The 18,855-nt window shown below is 38.7% G+C and overlaps 1 protein-coding gene across 1 annotated transcript in view; it reads left to right on the top strand.

Moving 5' to 3' along the window:
- ZDHHC17 (zinc finger DHHC-type palmitoyltransferase 17) overlaps positions 1-18,855 on the top strand; it is a 73,169-nt gene that overhangs the window by 25,992 nt on the left and 28,322 nt on the right. The window contains exons 4-7 of the mRNA XM_061369383.1: positions 7,041-7,118; positions 8,509-8,653; positions 13,924-13,988; positions 15,351-15,513. Coding sequence (XP_061225367.1) covers positions 7,041-7,118; positions 8,509-8,653; positions 13,924-13,988; positions 15,351-15,513 — 451 coding nt within the window. The remainder of the gene's footprint in view (positions 1-7,040; positions 7,119-8,508; positions 8,654-13,923; positions 13,989-15,350; positions 15,514-18,855) is intronic.

Raw genomic sequence — 18,855 nt, 5'->3', positions numbered from 1 at the left:
AGGAAGGCTTTTTTTTTTTTTTTTTTTTTTCAGTCTATATGACATCCTCAGAAAGGATCTTAATGTATATAAGTACCTGATATACCTGGTAATATAATACCTGGAATCTTATTGCTGTATATAAATACCTGAAGAGAGGGAGTAAAGGAGACAGAGCCAGAGCCTTCTCAGTAGTGCCTAGTGGCAAGACAAGAGGCAGGGGGCATGAACAGATGTGAAATTCTGTCTGAACATTACAATACACTTATTTTACCATGCAGGTGACTGAAGACTGGCACAGGTTGCCCAGAGAGGTTGTGAACTCCTCATCCTTGGAGATAGTAAAAATCCAACTGGACATGGTCCTAGACAACATGGTCTGGGTGCTTAGATCACGGGTGGTTAGGCTATGTGTTCTCTAAAGGTCCCTTCCAAACCGATTTCTTTTCTGAAAGAAATATTTTGATTATATGCAATAGGTATCACAGTAGGTTTTATGTCTTTATTGTGGATAGAAGCTTACAGTGGAAACCATAATTCTGCATTTGGTGTCTTCCTTTCATAATCATAGAATCATAGAATAGTTAGGGTTGGAAAGGACCTTAGGATCATCAAGTTCCAACCCCCCTGCCATGGGCGGGGACACCTCGCTCTAAACCATATTACCCAAGGCCTCGTCCAGCCTGGTCTTGAACACTGCCAGGGATGGAGCATTCACAACCTCCTTGGGCAATCCTTTCCAGTGCCTCACCACCCTAACAGGGAAGAATTTCCTCCTTATATCCAATCTAAATTTCCCCTGTTTAATTTTTAACCCATTACCCCTTGTCCTATCACTACAGTCCCTAATGAAGAGTCCATCCCCAGCATCCCTATATGCCCCCTTCAGATACTGGAAGGCTGCTATGAGGTCTCCACGCAGCCTTCTCTTCTCCAGGCTGAACAGCCCCAACTTTGTCAGCCTATCTTCATATGGGAGGTGCTCCAGTCCCCTGATCATTCTCATGGCCCTCCTCTGGACTTGTTCCAACAGTTCCATGTCCTTTTTATGTTGAGGACACCAGAACTGCACACAGTACTCCAGGTGAGGTCTCATGACAGCAGAGTAGAGGGACAGGATCACCTCCTTCAACCTGCTGGTCACACTCCTTTTGATGCAGCCCAGGATACAGTTGGCTTTCAGGGCTGCAAGCGCACACTGAAGCCAGCTCATGTTCATTTTCTCATCGACCAGCACCCCCAAATCCTTCTCCGCAGGGCTGCTCTGAATCTCTTCTCTGCCCAGCCTGTAGCTGTGTCAGGGATTGCTCTGACCCAGGTGTTGGACCTTGCGCTAGGTATGGTTAAACTTCATGAGGTTGGCATCAGCCCACCTCACAAGCGTGTCAGGGTCCCTCTGGATGGCATTCCTTCCCTCCAGCGTATCAACCGAACCACACAGCTTGGTGTCATTGGCAAGCTTGCTGAGGGCGCACTCAATCCCACTGTCCATGTCAGCTACAAAGATGTTAAACAAGACCGATCCTTGAGGGACACCACTCGTTACTGCTGTCCAGCTGGACATTGAGCCATTGACCACAACTCTTTGTGTGCGGCCATCCACCCAGTTCTTTATCCACTGAGTGGTCCATTCATCAAATTGATGTCTCTCCAATTTAGAGACAAGGTTGTCATGTGGGACAGTGTCGAACGCTTTACACAAATCGAGGTAGATTACATCAACTGCTCTACCCCTGTCCATCAGTTCTGTAGCCCCATCATAAAAGGCCACCAAACTGGTCAGGCAGGATTTCCCCTTAGTGAAGGCATGCTGGCTGTCACCAAGCACCTTGTTGTTTTTCATGTGCCTTAGCATGCCTTCCAGGAGAATCTGCTCCAAGATTTTGCCAGGCACAGAGGTGAGACTGACTGGTCTGTAATTCCCCGGGTCATCCATTTTCCCCTTCTTGAAAATGGGGGTTATATTTCCCTTTTTCCAGTCATCGGGAACTTCATCTGACTGCCATGATTTTTCAAATATGATGGCCAGTGGCTTAGCAACTTCATTTGCCAGCTCCTTCAGGACCAGCGGATGGATTTCATCAGGACTCATGGAACCCTGCGCGTTCAGGTTCTTAAGATGCTCTTGATCCAGAACCTCTCCTACAGTGGGCCCAAGGTCTTCATTCTCACAGTCCCTGCGTTACCTTCCAAGACTTGGGTGGTGCGGTCAGAACCTTTGCTAGAGAAGACTGAGGCAAACAAGTCATTCAGAACCTCAGCGTTCTCCAAATCCTGTGTAACCAGCTCTCCCAAGAGCTTCCTGAGGGGGCCTACGTTCTCCCTAATCTGTTTTTTATTTGCTGTGTACCTATAGAATCCCTTCCTGTTATCCTTAATATCCCTAGCCAAGTTTAATTCTAACTGGGCCTTAGCTTTCCTAACCTGGGCCCTAGCTTCCCAGACAACATCCCTGTACTCTTCCTAGCCCGCCTGTCCTTGCTTCCACTTTCTATAAGACTCTTTTTTCATTTGAATTTTTCTCAGCAGCTCCTTATCCATCCAAGGAGGTCTCCTGGCCCTCCTGCTGCACTTCCTTCTAGTTGGGATGCAACACTCCTAAGCTTGTAGCAGGTGATCCTTGAAGACCAACCAAGAGTCTTGGGCCTCCCTGCCCTCTAGGGCTATATCCCATGGAACCTTACTAAGCAGGTTCCTCAAGAGGCCAAAGTCTGCTCTCTTGAAGTCTAAGGCAGCGAGCTTGCTGCATACTGTTCTCACTGTCCTAAGGATCTCAAATTCAACCATAAAATAGGTAAACAACGTGCTTTCTGGCACATTGAAAGTGAGCCTTTTGCAGAAGCGATGCAGGATCCTGGTTTAACTAAATAACCTGGTTTGGCTTTTTTTTGTGAGAGTACATTATAGATCCTATCGTATTCTTCCTTTTCATTCCATTTTTCCTCTGGGCTCTCCTGGGTCTGTATGGCTATGACTTGCTGTGAAATAACTGAAATGCATACAATTTTTCAGATACTCATTTTTCTTTAAGAAAAGAAGAGCGACTAAAAGCAGTTGTTATATTTTGAACTCGATTTTTTTATCCATCTTGAGTGCATAATGAAATATACACAATGAATTGTTCATCTTCTTTGGGCTTATTTGGAAGCCATATTTGTATTACAGATATTCCATCTCATTTGGTAGGTCTTTATAATGTTTGTATTAATTTATGTATGGTTTCTGTATTAAGCTTCGCAGTGCAATGAATCTACCTGCATGATACTTAATGCTTTAGTTCACTAGCATTTTATGTATTCTACAGCTTTTTCTTTTTTTTAAGAAAAAAAATGTGTGGGGTTTTCTTTTGTTTATTTGTGGGCTTTTTTTTCTTAACAACAAAAGCCTCCTTCCAAAAATGTGTCTGGGGACCTTCTGTCATTCGTAGAGTAAAATTGGTCCAAGTTTTAAATTGCACGTTGGTCCTTCTTTGAAGCTGAATTTGTGAAAAGTACTTCAGCATGCGATTATTTTGTGGTGTATTTTATCGTCCCCCGCCCTCCAAGCATGTTGCTAACAATTTCCTGCTATAGCAATTTGACATAGAGGTGATTCAAAATGCCACTTCCAGATAGATGGAAGTCTGCTTAAATTTGTCTGAATTGCCAGTTAGGTCTTTCTTATAGGTTAGGAAGATCCCTCCACCTATGTTTGAGTGCTGGAAACTTGTTCCGAGAATTTTAATTCAACGTAGTTTTAATTGTACCAGCCCTGTCTCTTTCAAGTTATTTTACTATGAGCCCTGACAATTAAATCTAATGTGTCAGATTCTTCCTTTTTATTCAACAATACATCAAAGCTCTTGTCCCTTGAAGCTTCCCTACCACTGTGACATACTGCATAGCATTTTCTTCCTGCTGTTTACTGAAGTGTATGTAACTACCAATGTGTTTAGCTGTATCTAGAATTCCTTCCTCCTGATGCAGTTCTTGTGCTCTTGAGTTCCTCTGTCTTTAGGGGGTCTTGATTTATTTTGGTTTATATCACCCAGCATATCAGGTGCTCTCTCACTCTCTCTTCTGAGAGACACTGTTTATTCTGTTTCCTTAGAATTAAGTTTTGGTTTTGTTTGATCCTATCACATCTTTATCAAAGTATCTGCTATTTCCCTGTTATGTGCAGTGGATAATTTCATTAAATATGTTGGCTAGTAAGCTTGGTATCACAGAGATTGAGCCTAAGTGGTCTGCTCTTATGATACCAAATTTCAGTGCCTTGTTTACTGGGTATTGACTGTGTTAAGGTCTTCCCAACGAATTAGCCAAGCAGCTCATTTGTGGAGAGCGCAGGCTTAGAATTACACTTGTCTTATTTTTAGTATTTCCTCATCCTGTCTATTTTGAGGCTTGAGATTCAATCTGGATAATGGTGAAACCCATTGATATTTTATAAGAAAGATTATATAACCTTTTCTTAGTTCTACAGCATCAGTGTCAGATACCCACAGAGTTACTCTTTGTTTCATTATGACATTGATCTGTTGGTCTGTCTTCAATTCGGTTTTATAAAAATGCAAAGAATTGGCCTTTTATCTCTACAGTTCCTACTGGCTGAATTTCCCTGTTCCCTGTTTTGAACCTGCATTTCCCTGTTGCCTGTTTTGAACTTTCTTCAGACATTAATTTCTCTTCCACTTTTCCTCCTTCTAGCAGCAGTGACTGTGTGCACTTTTGAGTCCGCAAGCATTGAATGCAAGCTGGGGCAGTTTTCAAATGCCTGACAAAGACTTAGTGATCCTAAGTGGGTATCAGTGGAAGTATTTTCTTCTTAAGGCGACCTCTTTTCAGATCTGCTTGCTTTGAATGTAAGTAGATTTCCTAAATAGGACTTGCACACTTAGCATCTTCTAGTGTGGAAGATTAAATGACTCACTGAGAGTAGAATAGCCAGGTTCCTCCTTCTACCAGAGACATTCTCATCAAGCACAACATTCGTTCTTCAAGATCTATCTAGACAAGGAGATTAAGTTCTCAGTCTGGTTTTAGAGAAAAAATCTCACCATTTTTGTGTACTGAATCTGAAATGCGGTGATAAATCTCAGCTTAGTCTAAGAACACTCTTAAGGAAACACAAAATGTGCCATCTGGCAGGAGATCACCACCTTGTCTTGTCCCAGTTGTCAAACTGCAAGTTCTTCCTTCTAAATAAAACATGCTAACCAGTAAGCAGTGCTGCTGCTTAGTACAATCTGAACATATTCTGTGCTTCTGCGGGGACCAGTGTTTGAATGAAGACAATCTGTTTAATGTTCACCTCCCCATGAGTGGCTGTCACATCAGCAGGATGGATCCAAGCTTTGACTGGGAATTTATCTGTACTGTCTTGTATCTAGGCAAGATTTCCTTGGAAACTCCTTTGCAAGGGAGACTAAATAGCTTCTTAGTGTCTTTTTCAGATTTGTTCTTTGGGAGCTGATACTTTGCTCCACAATAACAAAATTACATTGTCCCTTTACCTTATATACAAACTTATCTTTTCACCTACCACCTTGTCTTTTCTGTGTACCAAGACTTTCACAAAATCTTTGGTTGTTCTCATTGTAATTTCAAAAAGCTTAACTTCAGCCAAGAGATACTGCAGTTTGTTCTTGTGTTGGAAACAAGCAGAGTGGACAATCGGAGCAGATCTTTATTATGATAAAACCAAGAATTTGTATGACTTCGGTAAGTCTGCTGAAATTCTTCAGTGTGCTTGATGGCTCTAAAGCAACTGTATAAAAGAGCTCTTCCTTGAGATGTTTTTAGTGTGGACACATACAGCTAATGTGTTTTTCAGTTTCTGTTCCAAAAGTTTCTTTTTTGGGCCGTTTTTGAAGTTGCTGAATCAATAAGCACTAGAGGAAAAAGAAGACAGTTACTTAGAGAGTGGTGTTTTTCAGATAGTTCTGTTTGTTGCCACCCTTCTTGCCATGTCTTGAAACACATAGAGAAAATTGAGGTGCCGGAAATGAAGTGTTGAGGATTTGAAGGACCGTTTGTGTGGGTGTGAGAGCAGCATTCACATATGCCTGAGTGGTATTTTGAAAGCAAAAGGTCTGTAGGTACACGTACTTGAAATGCGTAACCACTTAGGAATCTATAGCTAGATAGTACTTTTCAAAGGTCTGTTACTAATAGCTTTTTTTTCCCATTGGCTTATATAGTAGTGAATGAAGAACTAGAAGCCTTCTGATAAGGCCTGTTTATTAAAAACATTAATTTCTTTGTAATGTATGCATATTCTTTCACAGTCATATTGCCAGTTTAGAGTCTCATATAAAATAGCAATGAAAACAGTTCACAGAAGCAGTACAAATTACTCTGAATATAAATTTCTGTCATTAAATATGGGTAATTTGCTTTGTTCCTACACATAGCTTGTATTTTTTCTAAATGTTCTTGAGAGAAAAATAATTTCTAGCCCATCATTTAGAAGTGTATCTTAAATACTCAAATTATTATTTTTTCCCTTTGATTAATAACAAACGAGAAGTATGTGAAAAACCTTAGCACTTGCCTAAATGTGTAACTTAAGTTCTTGGAACAATGACTTTGGCAGGGCCATTCCAGAGGTGATGTATGCTTCAAGCTGAATTGTATGGAATTTTGCCATTTAGCCAAAATTCTCTAAATACAGTAGTCTTTTAGCAGCATGTTCTTGTACCAGTAATTCTTTTTAATACAGCAACCCCTAAAAACTTTAGAAGAATCAGTTTTATTAAATATTTCCGTGGTAGTACAGATTGTACTAACATACTCACATAGCAATTATTCTGTTTTACCTTAGAACCAAACTAGGAAATAGCATGTTTAAAACACAGTAACGCGGTAGAAAGTATTCCTACTCTCTCAACCTGCATCAGAAAGGTAAAAAATTAAATGTATATGTATGATGTATAGAAAAGGAAGTTATATCAAAGCAAGGAAAGGTTCTGGGCTTTTGATCTTTATCTTCCTGTTTTGCATAATGTCATGTGTGCTTACTGTGTATCCTCTATATTTAACCAAGGCAAACAATAATGTTTACTGTTTCTGTTATTCCAGATACTATATATCAAAAGGTGCTATCGTTGATCAGCTTGGAGGAGATTTAAATTCGACCCCACTTCACTGGGCAACAAGGTGGTGAAAAATCTCCTGGAATTTTCTTTTCATGTGTTTAATTTGGAATATGCTATCGATCAATTTATGGAATTGAAGTATACAGAGGGAATACTCTGTACAAGAATTAAGTCTGTCATTGTTAACTGGGCACACTGTGTATGTAGTATGATTGAACTACAGGGGCTTTCAGCATATAGTTCAGTTTTTGTCTAATCTCTTTCTGATGTGGAGGAAGTTAATTACTGTGAATAAGGAAAGGAGTAAAGTAAAATTAGAGTGTATAGGCACCTTGGTTTGTTCTTACTTTGGAGATCTTATTTTTGTCAGTCTGCTGAAGTTCAGCAGCCCTTGTGCAAATGGGGCTTGGGATGATTTTTATGTGACATTGTCCTTGCAGTGTTCCATTATGTGTATGGAATTTTTTAAGATGCACTTATTATGATGCAGAAGATGGTCAGAGAATAATTAATAGCTGGGAAAAATGAAGACAGCCTTGAGTAGAAGCTGCACCTTCACACAGCCACCTAGAAATAGGATACAGAGGAACACTGTCCATAGTAATATTTTTACTGTAGACTGCAAAAGGAGACTTAGAATATTAGCTTTTAATACGTTTAATATGTCTAAGTAATTTGGTTACTAAAGATGAGGATTTGGTTTTTAGCCTCCCTTAAAGATTTTAGCTTGTATATTTCTTTTTGTTACAGATCACTCTCTGTGTTAATAGCACAAAAGCTTGATTAAATTTCCTGGTGTTCATGGCTGTAGTCTGTTGTTTTGTGAAGCAGTGTCTGAAGCTGCTTCTGACAGATTGAAAAGGCCTTTTTGCTTATGTCAGAAACTGTATAGTTAGGTACCTTGTCTACAAGAAGGATATGCCAGTGCTCATTATGCCAAAAAGATGCTTAAGCTTTTAATGTAGTGTGGAGGAAGTGTAGGTCTTCAATTTTCCTTTTCTTCTTCCTATTTTTATTTCACTACTGTTTTCAATACTAGAAAGATAAACCATATGCCTCACAAAAAGTGAGAGTATATAGCCAGTTTGACATCTCTTAAAATAGCAGGTTTCATATGTGGATTGGAAAAAGTTGGAGGAGACAGATTTGTAAACTAGATTTCTAAACTTAGAACTTTCTTTTGTTGACTAGCTTTTTGCTATACAACACTTGGGTAAATTGCATGTGATGAATTCATTGGCTGCACAGAATTTGCTTGTATGAATGAGTTTGCTTACTCAGTTGCAAGAATCGGATCCTGACAATTGTTTTCAAAGTATGAGTTGAAGTGCACGAGCTCTGGTAGTACAGTAACTGCTAAATATATTTGTTGTATTCAAATATTCAAATTTTAATAGTTTTTCTGTGTATCATTAGTCAGTTGTTTGTTTTTTATGTTTTGTTACCTTTAGACAGGGTCACTTATCCATGGTTGTACAGCTGATGAAATATGGGGCAGATCCGTCGCTAATTGATGGAGAAGGATGTAGCTGTATTCATTTGGCTGCCCAGTTCGGACATACTTCGATTGTTGCTTACCTGATAGCAAAGGGACAGGTACATTTTCCATCAGGAACAAGTTTTGTATTTTGCGCTCAAATTATGTGTAATTGTATGTGGGTTTTACGTTACCAGAAAAATCTTGCAGATGTATAACAAAGTAACTTGCATAACAGGTGTGAACTTGTTTAAAGCATAGCATTAATCAAGTATAAATGGACTTTAAAATGTTCTACTGTGATTATGAAATCTCCCTGTGTTTGTTTGTCCTCATGTTTATGTACAGATTTGTCCTGTTTATCTGAGCATATAATACTTCAGTCCAAAAGAAGATGTGTGTCTTTACATATGTACATACATAAACACACAAAACTTGCTTTAAAATTTAAAACTTGTTATCTTGGAAAGAGCTCTCCTTATCAGTAGCTTTTAAAATGATGATTTTTATTAAAATCACCAAATATTATCAAGCATGATTTTGGTATCTTTTGTATGCTGTAAACTTGACTTAATTTTAACAGTAACTTTTGGAAGCACTTCAGAAAATTCAACTTTGAAATTATGTATTGATTTGTATATTGAAAATATAGTATGTTTAAAATATTATACTATCAAAAGCATTGTAATAACAATCCCATAACTCAGTTCTTTATCTGTACTACACACAACTGCAGAAACAACATGGTTTCTGTAGAAGCTGTGGGAAATACGTGATTCTACTTTTTATTTGTTTTTATATATTTTTATGTCCTTTGTGATGCTGTGACTTAGGTTTGGAAACTGAGCTGGTTTTGCTTATGTGGGCTTACCCTATATGCTACTTGCAAATTATTTTTGCCTTTTATCTTTATAGAGACCAGGTTCTCTTCTAGCCAAAGAGCAGGCTTGCCCTAGTTCTGAACCTTAATAGCAGTACCTGTGTGATAAATGACAACTACATAAATGTCAAAATAAATGTCAGTGTAGGCTGTTGTGCTTTGTTAGTTCGGATCCTAATGCCTTTGTGGACCTGCATGTTCAGAAGAGAGCCAGCTTTCATAACTCTGTAGAGAACTGACTGGCGGATTAAGAAATTGCTCCTAATTGCTTCTGTCCCTTTTTGAGACAGTGCTGGAACCCACTTCAGTGTTGCTGCTTCACTGGCTTCCTGGGCTGCAGCAGCCAGTGGTAAAATTTCCAGTCTGAGGCTTGAGTCCAGTCCTTGACCTTCTGGAGTGTAGCATAGGGGAAGAACTCTTGGTCAGATGCCCTCTGGCCTTGGTTAGAAGTGAACCCACTTTCAGTGCCAGCAAGTACTACTTGGCCAAGAGGCAACAGTGGCTGATAGCTGTTGCTTTTTATTTAGATATATCTCTTACTGATTTTTGAGAGCCCAATACCTGGCTGTATCATAATTTGCTCATATTTGTGTCAGTAGGTTTTCCTGGTTCAAAATCAAGCCTGGGGCAAGTACATGACATACATATAATCAGATAGCAAGTAACAGAACCTGTAGCACAGCTCAAGTTTAGGTAAGGTGATTATTTTAGATAAAATGCCAGAAAGAAAAACTGAAAAGAGCTTGAAGGCACTTAGAAATGTTCCAAATTGATGCTTGCACCTACTTGTTTATGCTACCTACACTACTTAAAATGCCAAAGATACATCAGGGGCATATACAAACCTGTTACCCCAGAATAAGCTAAGATATGGATGTGGTATATCAGGTGGTTGAATGATGTGTTTGTATTCCATGGAATGTGTGAGCAAACCTCAGTCACACATGATAGTTACTAGTAGGGTAAAGTCATATTGTAAGAAATATTCTGTAGCTAAAGTTATAGTTTAACTATTTTGTACTCATACTTTATCACGTAATCATAAAGTATGTATTTTTTTTATTATTCTCACAGTTGCAATTTTGTATGTTAATTACTGTCCCAAACTACATGAGGCTTTCTTCTGAGCTATGGCCTAAGATTAGTTGGGCATCTAGGTTGGGAGACGCCAGTGTGGTAGCAGCAGCCTTGGCTACTTTGGTGGTGCTTGAGAGCTGCTCCTAAGCACTGTTAGCTCTGTTGGCACTAAATACTGTTCTCTCCATCAGGCTCAGGCAAGTATTAAGACATTGAATCAAATGCGTATGTCTTAGACCCAACCTACAGCACATCATTTACAGAATTATAAGTCTAGTCATGTTTCTTCCTCATGTTTATCAAAACTAACTCTGCTCTTGATGACCTACAGTATTCAGAATAGAGTTTTTGTTGTTTGAAAGAACAAGATATGTCAGTTCTGTGTGTTAGTTCTGTGTCAGTTCTGAGCCTTGTTTGATGAGCTGGCTGCCTGTTCATTCCACAAGAATCCCACAAAATCTCTGCTTCTAGTGAATAACTGTCACGTTTTTCCTAAATTAGGAAATGTTTTAAGCCCTACATCTCCCTTCCTTATAAATCTTCTTTACTACATGCTTTTAAATATGTGATCTCTTTAGAAGTCTGTTTCCCTTTCCCTGGGCAACAGTCCATGTGAAAGAGATTTCCTTATGGAGATAGGATTCTGAACAAGGATGTGATGGGTCTTTCTATGAAGGTCTGTGTTTTGTGAACTAACCAGTAATGGTTCTAAAGAGGATAAAATTCCTGGTCCCTTCCTGTGCAATTTAATGCACTTCTAAGTGGAATCTTGATGCTTTTTGTGCTTTTGAAAAGGCCATATTGTATCACAGTACTGGTTTGACTGTTGCTTGTTAAATGTCCTGGTAAGCCTAAATGCTGCTCTGATCTCTAGCTGCTATTCAAAATCCTACCTTGTCAGCTACACTGCTTTCAGAAAGTACTGTTAAGTGGCAGAATAGCTACTACAGCTCCTTTCCATGCAGGAAGCTCTTTCTCCCCTATGTTTTTGCCTCTCAAAAAGCTTTTTGTGGAATCTTGTACTAATGTCCTAGGATTAAGTCTTTGCATATGCAAAGTTGCTCTCTTTCAGAACCAGAGTTGTACTATTTCAGAAATAAGTGAAAAAATTTGCCAGTTGTGGTCCACAGAGTTCATGCTTGAAATACATACACAGGGCAGCAGGATGTGCTTTTTTTGATCATTGTATCACTTACTTTTGAAATCTTAGGTTCTTCCAATGCTCAGACTATGTTCTAACAGTGTAAATACAATCCTTCATGGGCGTTATCAGATTGACCTGTCACTGAGAATTAAACAAGAAATTGATGCAAAAATGCTTGTTGGTACACACCGGAGCAGAAGAACAGTCTCCTAATATGTACCTACTGCTGAAAGTTTACGGTTTTGCCTCAGCCCTTTGGCAAAAAGCAGCAAAAGAGCTTCCATTCTGAAATGTCCCTCTTGTTGTGTGGTTGCAGTAATGATCTGGCAAAATATGAAGCTTTTTTGATGAGAGGTTTGTTAGAGCACAAGTCTGCTATTCACAGCTATGTCAGCTTTGTTACATCTCTGCAACAGTATGTAAGTCAATCTTAGTCGCTTTGCCTCTAGTTAAAGTTCCTTTGAAAAGGGATCAGCCTCAGCCCATCGTATAGCTTAATATGAGTAATAGCTGTAGCCTGCCTGGGTAAATTATGTGCAGAGAGTAGTCTGGAGCTCATGGATTTTTATTTTTCTTTTAGCTGAGTGTCACCTAGTCTGCAAAGTGTAGTTTTGATTAGTCAGGTGGAATCACTGAAGGAATGGTTCTGCTTATGCCTGGGCAGTCAGATCCCAGCTGTTATGAAGAATTGCTTTTCTATATGAAATCTGAAGACAAAGGAGTCATTGTTCATGTTACAGCAATTTCTGCAGTCTTCAAAATATTGTTCTCCACAGTGTGACCTGTGAATCAAAGTCATGCTTCACAAAAATGAATGAACTTGAAGCTAGGCTGCAGTTCTAATTTCCTTAATGATCTCAACAACAGGAGGTTAAAGGCAGTTCTGGTTGTGCTGTGCTAGTAGGCTCAAAAGGAGGATGTACTCTGTACATGTACTGGGGCAAGCAGACTTGGATACTGATCTTAATGCATGTAACTCTCATCTGAACAAATAGTACAATAAAGCAGTGGCTCTCTTTCCTCTTCATCAGCTGCTTTTAAAATTTATTATTTCTTTTTAATTAAGCACCAGAGTAAAACCCCAGAAATGTAAAGCTATCTGCAGGCCAGGGAATTTTAAAAGCAATTTTTTTGGAAGAACTGAATTGGATTTCCTAGAAAACAGCGCTCTGGGTCAGGCTAGCAGCACCATGAGCGGGGATCCTAGGGTGCTGGGTATTTGGCAGACTACTGGAGTAGAGAAGAAGGTTCTGGGGTGATAGAAGGCAATATCATCCACTTTCTGGGTTTCTATCAGTAGTTTGTGTAGCAAAAGACTTTATGCAAACACTTTCAACCTAATTTTCCTAGTGAGGACTGAGGGGAGCAGCATAGAAATTATTGGCATAGCTGTATTGCTTCTAAGTAAAACTGTTCAGATCTTGCATTAAGGTAGTTTAGAGTAATTTTGTTCTTGGTGGTCTTTGGAACTTGCCCAAATGTGCTTGAGAGTCTTATCTGTCTCCAATGTATTTAGGGATTACCAGTTTCCAAATTAGTGAGACGCAGGGGTCTATGACAGGGAAAACTGCTGTAGGTATTAGATCCTTTGTGATGGATCAAAAGGAATTGTCTGTATGGTGCTATTTTGTCATTCTATGGCTATGTTCTGTTAAATGTAATTTTATATATATATATATTTTAGCTATGGGATTAGTCACCACTTGATTCTAAGTCAGTTTTATTTCTATGTCTGTTGTTTTTATTAATGGCTCTTGTTTAAACTTAAAAATTTTCTGACATCCATTAACTTGATGCCCAGGTCTGTAAATATCTTTGGAACTGGGTGAACTAGGGAAAATTGCTTTGCAAGTGGAAAAATAGATGCAGCTACCATTCAGTAGGATATAGGGTTCAGCCCATGGTATTTATGCTGATTTATCAAGTATTTTATTAAATATCGGTGTATGGTTTTAGTTTTCTCCTGGGTTTGAGTACAACAGTACACTGTCTGTACATCTGTTATGCTGAAGATTAATAGTAAGATAGAAATGGCTAGTCTTACACAGCATGACTGTTCCTTCGTTTCCAAAATAGTTTGGAATGGTTATGTTTTTGCAGTGGTGGTGTTAATGTCTGTTTTTGTTTTCTAAATCCCTCGTTTTATTATATACTAAAAGCTTGCCAGTTTTTCTCCAATTCAATTGGCTAGTCCTAAAATACTGCTTCTCACTGCAAGCGTTGTAGCTACTGGATCTTGAGCATGCTTACTTATCTCACCAAAGTGCTTTTTTTTTTTACTTTTTTAGGATGTAGATATGATGGATCAAAATGGAATGACACCTTTAATGTGGGCAGCTTACAGAACACATAGGTAGTATCTCACTGCATTTCCTACTTTCTCTTGATGTTAACTAAGTGGCGTATAGGAGTGACTGTGTTTGATTTTTTGGAAAGTTATGGTTTGTTTTTCTTTTTTTTTTTTTTCCTTTTCTTTTGTTTGTTTTTTGTTTGTTTGTTTAAGTAGTCAGTGTTGTTTTCCACAATTGCCACTTCATTCATGATCATTGTGAGTTAACCTTATTAGGCAGCTTAGCCCTACACAGCTCACTCCCACTCAGTGGTTTGGGGAGGAGAATCAGAAAAGTCGGAAAACTTGTGGGTTGAGATAAAGACAGTTTAATAGCAGAAAGAAAAGCTGTGTGCCCAAGCAAAGCAAAATGAGTTCATTCACCATTCCCCATTGGCAGGGAGATGCTTAGCCATTTGCAGGACAGCAGGGCTCCATCACCTGTAAAGGTGGGAAAGCAGATGCCATAACTCCAAATGTCCTTTCCCTTTCTCCTTCTTTCCTCAGCTTTTATTGCTGAGCATGACTTTGGTCAGCTGGGGTCAGTTGTCCTGGCTGTGTCCCCTTCCAGCTTCTTGCCTACCCCCAGCCTACATGCTGCTGGTGGGGCAGCATGAGGAACAGAAAAGGCCCTGACACTGTGTAAGACCTGGCTAGCAAGAGCTAAAACATGCATGTGTTATCAGTGCTGTTTTGCTCACAAATCCAAAACAACACTTTAGGTGCTATTATGAAGATTAACTCAATCCTAGACAAAACCACTACAGTAACAGTAAAATAAATTGGAGTGGATATCATGCCGAAATACTAATATGAACTTTTAGTTTACAAAGTACATCTTCCTGTAGAGGTGACTGGAAAAAGTTGGTGTAAAATAACACTTCTCCAAAGAGCAGGTTTGTCTGAATTAAATTCCTGCTCTGAAGGGCCTATTTCAATCAGTTCTTGAGAGGCTAGCTTTTATGAATGCATGTACCAACATTATCGTCCTGTTTTGTTTTCCATCTTTTGGAATGTGAAGTGGAAATCTAACATGTTTTGAACTTCAGTTGTTGTCTGCCAAGTATATAATCATGTGCATGATTTTACAAATCTGTTAATACTGTTAGACTTTGGTAAACATGAAAACAGAATTGTGTAACAAATGTATTTCAAGACATCCCAGAACAAGCTGTCTTACTGAGCTCCTTTAAATGCCAACAGAATTGTGGTTGCTCTTTGGTGGGAAGGAAATCTGAGCCATTCATAATAATCAGCAAAAAATGTAACACTGTATTACATAGTGTGCCTGATCGATGTTCTTTATAGAAATCAAACTCATTAACAGTGAGATCGTATGTATTTGATATAATCTTCTGTTGATCTAACAAGAATTTTCTTTTCTAGCGTGGATCCAACCCGATTACTACTTACATTTAATGTTTCTGTTAATCTTGGAGACAAGTACCACAAAAACACAGCATTGCACTGGGCTGTGCTAGCAGGAAATACAACAGTTATTAGTCTTCTGTTAGAAGCTGGAGCTAATGTTGATGCTCAAAACATAAAGGTAAACACTTGGTCTGTTTTTATTGTAAGTGGTTTGAGACAGAAATAACTGAGCCTATGATAAATCCCAAGATTATTATTGTGGGTATAGTGGGATTGTGAAGATGGAGCAAAAGCTATGCCACTGATGTTTAATTTGGGAGTCAGTTTTTCCTAACAGTGATGCATAAGAACTAAATCTTCACCCTCAAAAGTACTTGTGTAAATAATTTAGCAATGGTTATGTGCAAATATATGGGATCAGGGTGTGCAATTACACTGCATGCATGAAGACCCACACATTTGGATGTGAAATTGGAAATCTGACAGAATATCTTGTAGGGGAGTTCTGGGCTGACTGTTGGAATGAGATGAGAGACATCTCTCCTCTTCCAGGAAAGTGACAAATACTCTTGTATATCTCCCAGTGTCAGTAAGGAAGTTGGAGGCCTGAAAATACTTTGAGTTGCCTGATTACCAGAATCTCTTAATGCTAAATCTAGATGCAGCACTATCAGAACCAATCCCTATCATATGTTAGACCAGCCAAGCAGCTGTTTGAATTTATGCCATAGACTTAGCGCCTATAGGAGTTTCTCCAACAGTGGAAGATGCACTTATTGAATTTACTTATGTCCATTGCCTCCAGACTCTTCTGTGTATCATATTAGGTGCACTTGACCACCCAGGATGCTTATTCTATGGTGTCAGAGAAGAATTCAGTTTTAGAAAAAGAATTCTCTATTTCTCTTACAGTATTTGTATTTTCCACTTAATGACTGTTATGTATGGAGTAGTTACACTGGAAAATACATCTGTAAATCTGTACTTACAAAGTATTAAAATGCAATCACATGGCTTTCCACAATGTTTAAAACAAATCAACTAGCCTCTTGCATGTACTGATGTGAATATATAATCGTTTTTCCTGGTCTGTAAGGTCAATCCTGTGGATGAATTAAGCTGCTAGCCTCGCTTCTTGTAAACTGTTGAAAAGCTTTTTTTCTATGCCACCTAATGGTAACAATTAAGGTATTTTTGTGGAAAACAAAAATCAGTGTCATACCTTGCTTCCCTTGGCAGACTGATTAGTGTGTTAGCGTTTTAAAGTTATCACCTTACCTATATTTGTGGACTTCTAAAACCCATAATAAAAATTTATATGTTTGGCCAAATAAAAATGTATTTGCTAGCCTGAAGCATTTCATGGTCTCTCCTTCTTTATTGACAGACAGCAGCAGTCAGTAGAAAAATAGGTTTTGAACCTGCTGGATCATGATACCTTTCCAGTCATGCAGAAGACATGTGCCTGGTTTCATTAACCACTGCCTGCCTCCTGCAGTGGAGTCTAGGTTCCTTTGCATGCCTTCCCAGATTCCCTAGGATCTTCAGAGGATAGAAATCATTCTAGCAGTGTTAGTTTTGCCATCCTGCTAGTGACTTTATAGCAGGTGCTGATTTGAGTGATTGTGAACAGGTAGGAAACTCATGAATTTGGTTGATTTTTCTACGTCTGTAGAAAAAAAATCAGTTTTGTGTTTCACCTTGTGAAAAACTCATTATTGTGTTTTACCTTGGACTGTCCAGCAAAAAAAAAATTATTTAAGCCAAAAAACAGTTGTTAGGTATCTGGCTTTTGTTTCCCCAGAAATGAAAGGAATAGTGAAAGGCTCCTTTCTGATGCAGTCACTTCCAGATTTCTGCAGCACTATCTAGTGAGGGCATTTTCTCAGCTAGCCTATAAAATTGACTAAGAGTTGTGGTAATGATCATCATTTTTTGGCTCAAATATTAGGTGCGAGCTTTGACTGTGTTGTTCCCGACTCAAGTTAGTCTGTGTTAGAAAGTCATATATTGCTGGCCACCTAGGTTTGGAACAAATTGGAACCAGTCATCTCAGTAAGGTACTCTCTTGCTTTGCATGACAGTTTGGCAAGTGTATGACAATAGCACTCTTATTCTAGAATAAAACTTGATACAAGCAGTGGGTTTTGTCCTGTTTGTGTTATTTAAAATCTTTATAATATGCTGTACATGGAAATAATACTTTTCTCTTGGTATAAGATAACTTTTTCCTTTTTGAGAACTGGATTACAGTTAGAGTTGGAACCAGCTTTTCAGTTGTCAAAATAGAGTGGTTTTTTAATTAGCTGATTTTTTTTTGTTAAGGAAATTATCTTGCCACCCCAGTAGATGATGGATTGGGCAGATGAAGACACAGGATTTCACAGGGAGTCAGTTTATCACTGGGGGTCATTGGGAAGCTGCAAATTTTACTTAAATATAAGCAGATGCTCCTTTTTTACTAGAGAGTGACAGAGACCTAAAAGAGCTTTTACAGTTGAAGGAAGATTTTTATTTATTTTTTTTAAATAAAACTTCAGATGTAGTTTGTTGATTAATCAGTGTATCTGTGGGCTTGTCCATGGAAGTCTATATGTAAAGTTCCCTACAGTTATAGCTTCAGATTATTCTTTCTGGCTAAACTCTTCAAATATATACTATTGAAGCCTTATTGCTTCCTGGCAAATCAAGTTTGTAACTAGATTAAGTTCCCCAATTTTTATTGGTTTTATTTTTTTTTTCCTTTCTAAGTGAGTCAGCCATCCACCACTCCTGTGAAAACAAGGAAATTATTAAAGTGGTGAGGTAATGAGAAGCACAGTCAAAAGACTTTAAAGCTCCCTCAATGTTTTTATTTAGGCAGTTCCTAGGTGTCTCATGGCCCTCTAGTGGAAGGGATGCTCAGCGGGACCACGAGACAACTTCAGGATTTACTTGGGAGATCAACTCCCAGAGGGGATTGCTTGTCTAAAGGTAATCTTTACAGTCTAGATATATACGGTGATATTAAAAACAAGAAGCATCTCTGAAGTTTTCCAGAGCAATTGAAATTTCTATTAAATTTGTGATGAAGCAGGACCATGGCTTGATTTCAGGCATTTCTGCTGAGGATGGAGTTAACTTAATCTGTTTCTTAAACATCTGGCTAAGTAAATTTGAAGCCAAGTTAAGTCAAAAGGTAATTTTTAATTATTTTTTTTCTAGTTAAACAGCTTGCACAGGAGTGCAAGATAGTATTTTAGCAAGAAGCTTCATCTCATAAACTGTAGTCTGTGCTGTTTACTCTCCTTTTAGAGATTTGGAGCAAGATTTCAAAGGCAAAAATGACAGTTAAGTACTCGATTCCCATTGTCTTTCTATGGGATATAGGTAGCTAACTGTACTTTTTAATCTTTGAGATCTCTTCTGTCTTTAGTAATTATTGCCCTTTCTGGGTAATTTCAGTTTCTGGTACCTGTCTCACTTTTTTTTTAGGAGGGGGCCGAGCGATGGAGGATTCAGCCATTTTTCAAGCCTCCAT

The sequence above is a fragment of the Neopsephotus bourkii genome, unplaced genomic scaffold (genome assembly GCF_033783945.1).
Source record: "Neopsephotus bourkii isolate Nb327-2 ecotype Australia unplaced genomic scaffold, CSIRO-AGI_Nbou_v1 NB_1493, whole genome shotgun sequence".
Lineage (NCBI taxonomy): Eukaryota > Metazoa > Chordata > Aves > Psittaciformes > Psittacidae > Neopsephotus > Neopsephotus bourkii.
This window is presented reverse-complemented; position numbering and strand designations above follow the sequence as displayed.